Source organism: Myotis davidii, unplaced genomic scaffold, assembly GCF_000327345.1.
Source record: "Myotis davidii unplaced genomic scaffold, ASM32734v1 scaffold14, whole genome shotgun sequence".
NCBI classification, from domain to species: domain Eukaryota; kingdom Metazoa; phylum Chordata; class Mammalia; order Chiroptera; family Vespertilionidae; genus Myotis; species Myotis davidii.
This window is the reverse complement of record NW_006287372.1, coordinates 335,819-341,268: the sequence shown is the minus strand read 5'-3', so window position 1 is coordinate 341,268 and position 5,450 is coordinate 335,819. Positions and strand designations below refer to the sequence as shown.

The 5,450-nt window shown below is 52.1% G+C and overlaps 1 protein-coding gene across 1 annotated transcript in view; it reads right to left on the bottom strand.

Annotated features, from left to right (window-relative positions):
- The window catches only part of CHMP4C (charged multivesicular body protein 4C), a gene marked incomplete at its 5' end in the record, with an annotated part of 5,864 nt that extends 1,384 nt beyond the window's left edge, over window positions 1-4,480 (bottom strand). The window contains 2 exons of the mRNA XM_015560917.1: window positions 2,264-2,378; window positions 4,287-4,480. Of these exons, the coding sequence (XP_015416403.1) occupies window positions 2,264-2,378; window positions 4,287-4,480 (309 nt within the window). The remainder of the gene's footprint in view (window positions 1-2,263; window positions 2,379-4,286) is intronic.
- Window positions 4,481-5,450: the final 970 nt, after the last annotated feature.

Here is a 5,450-nt window from a genome sequence, read left to right as displayed (position 1 = left end):
CCGGGGCTCAGCTCGCCCTGGGAGGGGCTAGGACTGCGCCCTCCATCTTGCCCTGGGTCCTCCATTTTGGGGGAAGCCACCATGTGCTCAGGAGAGTGCCTTCTTCCCGGAAGCCCAGGCCCCTGCTGGCCACGCCTGGGATTTCTTTGAACTAACCAATGACAATCAAGGGACATGCGTGCCATAGAGATGACCACATCCTGTGTAACAAGACCCAACTCGCGCCTGGCCAATTGGCGGGTCCCACAGTCCCCTCCCCTGCCCTCACTATAAAACCCACAATCCCATCAGGCCTTGCTCTCTCTCGGCCACTGGGGCTTACCGTTGCATCGGTGAGTGTGGCAGGGGGGCCAAACCTAGGTTTGAAATAAATGACTCTTTGCTTTTGCATCGGACTCGCTGGCTCCCTGGTGGGCTCTTGGGAACCTTGAAATCTGGGCACAACAATCCCAAGGTAGGTGCCCTGTGTTTCTTTCTCTTAGCAATGGTCTCAGAGCGGCCAGTTCGACTCTAAGCCACCCTCTGTCCCAAGAACCTTCGATTCACAAGACTGTTGGGAGGCTGAGTGTAAGTCACCTACGTCAGCTCAGAGATGACTTGTGATTGGTCAGGTCACCTGGCTCCTGGGTCCTCAGGCAGACCCAGCCCCTGAGAGGCCGAGAGGCTAAATTAATTTGTCCCCGTTAGAATTCTGAGTTTGTCCCCATTAGAAATGACCTAAGACACTCTCATATCCATCCAAAGAAAGTCTTCATTTCCTCATTTGTTCACCATTGGACAAATTGATTGCGAGCTACTCCTGGCTGGATATTGAACTCATAGCTGGGGAGGCGAAGTTCAACCAAGAGTTCCGACCTTGAAGGAGATTATTATTAAATGTGGGAGAAAGGCACATAAACAAATAATTATCCTGCATTAAAGTGCAAGGGATGATACCAGGGGCCACAGGGGAGATACTTAAGGCAACCACAACGCTTGGTAATGACGGTGTGTATCAGACAGGAAGCAAGCTGACCACCATGGACTGTGCTCATGGAAAGGAAACCAAGCAGGAAAGTGTGGGGTGGGGTGGTCAGTGGAGCCGTGTGGTTTGTGGCTCTCCACAGGCTGTGTGAGTAGAGTGCCTTCGGAATGAACACTCTCGTGTCCCATTTCTGCTCACAAAGCAATCAGGAGCAAATATAGAACATGCGGTCACAGCAGAACACATTACCACCAGGAGTCTGTGCCCAGAATGGCCTACGGTTCTCGGCAGGTAGCAACGGCACCACCAAGATATTGACATTTTCCTTAGCCAATGGGATGACAGAATCATCACCTCCTCCCTCATTCCCCGACGGCAGGTGCCGCCACGTGTCTCTTCGTGGATGAAAGGTTTAGTAACAAATGCAAGAGCCCCAGCGTCATGAGCCCCAGCCGAGGAGGCCTGTGCGTCTCCCCAGGACACACTCTCTCCAAGAGCCTCATAGCCGAGGCGAGGCTCCGCGGGCCGCCGTGGTCTCTGTTCTGGTGGCTGGCTTCCTGCAATCCTTCAAAGGCAAAACCACCCTCGGTGCCAGGTCACGCCAGCACAGGCCCGGGACGGATCTGGCCCGAAAGCCAAGTTTCCCCATCATTTCTCTTGGCCCCGTGGAACCGCACCTCTTGCCACGTGCTTCGTTTTTAAACCGGGGAGACGGAGGAAGTAGGGTCTTCGCTGTGCTACTCTGAGAGCGGGAGACGGTTCCAGATCTGGGCTGGTGCGCGCTGGAACAGAACCCGGGCTTTCCCAGCGCGGCCTCACCTCCCGGGAGGCTGTCTCACTTCGCTGATGGAACATGTGCTCTTCATGCCCGTCCACGTTCATGTGTCTCACAGCCCGAGGAGCGGAGGGAGGCGAGCTCACCTCCCATGTCCCAGCCACACCGCGTGCTGCCTGCCTCGCAGAGCGGCGTCTGCTCTGTTCCGCCCAGATGTGCAAGCGCCATTCCTCCCCCACGGGGCCACTGAAGCACCGCCACGGAGTCTCTAACTTCACATAATCACAGGCTGTTCTTCCTTAACAGCTAGAAACGTAATGGGGGGGCCGTCTGCCAAACTCTATTAATCTTTCCTTTAAGTCAGAGCTACCAACACTTCATTTCCCTCTTAAGTAGGTTTCTATCAAGTACCACTTATTCTTCGATGAGACTTAAGGAAGTGTTTAAGGCGCCCTGTCTGCTGTGGACGGTGGGAGCTGCCCTGCCCCATCCTCCACGCGCCCCATCCTCCACGCGCTGCCCACCTCATCGAAGTCCTCGCCGAACCCAGTGCGCTGAGAAAATGCCTCGGAGATTTCTTGGGCGACGTCCTGCTGCTCTGTGATTTCTTGCATCAAATCGTCTATTTTGTTCAAATCCCTGGGAAAGTATATTTTGTGGGAACATTTTAGAATCTCACTTTAACATGATGCGTATAGTTAGATATACTCCCATATGTAAAAAAAATGAGTCAAGTTAATATAAACTCCTAGTTATTCCCATAGGATAACAAAAATGATTTTATGTATCAACTTTAAAAATAATTTGCATTTCAAAAAAATAACCCCATATAAGCACAGATATTTTAAATATTAAATGAACAGCCATCACATTTGGGAGTCACGAACGAGCAAATTATCTTATAATTTACAATATTTGCAGACCCATGTTGAAATTTTGTCTGGTAGGGCATATGTAAACTTTAAATATATGCTGCTCTGTGTCAACTCTGCAGGAAATGGTGCGGGGACCAGGCCCACATGACTGAGACCGGCAGCTCTCAGCAGCACCACCTCCTAGCAGCCCTCAGGTCGAGCTCTGAGACAAGAGGGCCGCTTGTCAGACACCTGGCAGCTCTGCCATCCTGACCCCGGAGGGCAGCACAGGCCTGGCTGCCCTGGGGAGTCACAGGAGGGCAGCGCAGGCTGGGAAGCCCTCAGCAGAACCCACCCCTGCAGCCCAGGGTCCCCCCTGAGCCCTGGTCCCAACCACCGACCTGAGCGGCCAGGGTCCCAGTGCCAGGCTCCGACTGCGCCTCTAGGACCTGTCTCCGAGTCGCCCCTCCAGCTCTGAAGCGAGGCCGAACTGACTGGATACCAGGAAAGTGGGCTCCTCACTGGGATTTTGATTCCCAGGGGGATAAACCTTTTGACAGTTTCTCTGACTCCCCACGTGGAAAATGCTGAGTATTCTGACATATTTCCACGTAGTAAGTAAAAAGAACGCTATTACCGTTCTGCTGCCGCCCCTTATTCCCAATTCTTTTTGTAACAAATATGTAAGGACTTCATGTTTTAAAGGCGTGTGGGAGGGGCGGTGCAGGTTCGAGCACAGGGGTGAGGCTGCCGAGCCCCCTGCGCTGCGGTGCACGTTGGCGCCGGTTAGCAGCAGCCGCAGGTTCGGACCGGCAGCCAGTGGGATGGCCTTGCTGAAGCCGTCAAATCGATGGCCCCCTGGGCACGGCTGCATCGCCCAGTGCTCCCTGCTCCCACATGTGGTGGCTCAGACCTCACGGTCACGTCTACTCTCAGAAAAGGGTCAGGTCCCTGGTACTGACTTCCCAGTGTGACCTACAGCAAACTGTCGCTGGCCCCACCACCACACTGAATGTCGATTACTGATGGCTTCTTTGCACCAGGGACTAAGTGCATGACATCTGGTATCTTATTGACTCTCACAATAACCATAAGTAGTAGTATTGTCCCCAATTTACAGTCAAGGAAGCGGAATACAGGGGAGGCGAAGTAACTTGCCCCGGGACAGTCAGCAGGGGAACTGGGACCCTCGCTCCGAAAGTCTGAGCCCCAAACCCAGGCCCATAGCTATGACTCTCATAGGTCGGTTAGTGTCAGTCACCTGGTGAACCTGCTCAGTACAGAAGGCCCGCTGCCCGCTTCCAGGAGCCTGGGCACCTGCGTTCTCGTCAGCCGCTTTCCGGGAGATCTGGAATGCCACCAGGTGACAACCACTGTCCTGTATGGAACAGCTCAAGATGCTGACGTGTAGGCCTCTGTGATTTATCTGATGAGGAGTTACAGGCGGAGTGTCAGGCAATAGTGAGGCGACTGGGAAATGCAATGGACAGAATGAAGGTCCTTCGTGTTTTCATGGAGTTTTGTTTTGTTTTGTTTTTTGTTTTCTACCACTGGAACTTCTAGTCTTTCTCTGAAGGACCATTCCATTCTGACGTGTCAAAGAGCCTCAACAGGACAGGCCATTCCTGCCGAATTCATCATCTGGCTCTCCCGACACTGGGGGCGCGTAGGACGTGGAGGGAGGGGCACTCACATGTTCTCATGGGCCGCTCTCATGGCCTTGGCCGCCAGGCCCATGCTCCTCAGCACCTCGGTGTTGGTGTGCGCGTTCTCCAGGGCCTCTCGCTGGAACTCGACGGTGGACAGGGTGCCATCGATCTGCGAGAGCTGCTTCTCCAACCTCTTCTTTCTCTTTAGTGCCTGCAACGCAGCTAAACAAGGAAGAAGCCACGTTTATAATGAGAGAACCCAGTCACTTACTCCACAGACATTCGCTCGGCACCAACTGGGGACTGGGCATTGTTGGCACCTACAGACAGGAGACAACCAGGAGTGGAGAGACTCAGGGGTGCAAGTACCCCTCCTTCGCCCGCACCAAGCACCACCCCTCAAACATTTTCAATGTTATTCTTTTCTTCCCAAGACAGGCAAATGTCAGAGGGTGAAAAGTCCATTTTCACATTCCATAAAATAGACCACAGACACAGATTAAAAAAACAAAGAATGGGCATAAAAATATGAATAGAAATCATGCAATCTTATAGAATAAAAGGCTGATATGCAAATTGCCCCCTCAACCAGGAGTTCAACAGGGAGTTCAACCAGGGGGTAGGATTGGCTAGCCAACCGCCCGCAGCCCTCCCCCCAGCCGGCCCAGCCTGATTGGTCTGGATCAGGGTGGGCCAGCTGGACACCACCCATGCACAAATTCGTGCAAGAGTCCTCTAGTAAAGAAATAAAATTTTAGAGGAAGAAAGAACTTTAACGGCTATTTATTCTAGCTTTGCTTCCTTGTTTCAAAGACAAGTTCATGGAGATCTGAAGAAGTTACATGGCTTTCTTGAAGGTAAACAGTGAGTGGTTGTCCCATACCCAGGATGCTGAGCTGCCTGTCTTGGTCTGAAATGGTTATGGTTATGAGATGACCAGTAAGGTTACAAGGAACTATGAGCCCCATGAAATCCTAGAGTCCCACTCGAGGATTAGCTGGCATACTGGTGAGAGAAAAGAGTGTTGCCTTCAGACAAAGAATATCTACATACCCTGCCATTAGCATTTTAACAAATAACCTTATCAGCTCCATTCAGAAATCACAAAGCTAAGAGTTCTTTTGACTATGCAACTTGGAAGGCACCCAAAAACAGGCCCTAAAATGTGAGTTGTGATAAGACATTTGGAAGGAGTACAGAAGGAGTGC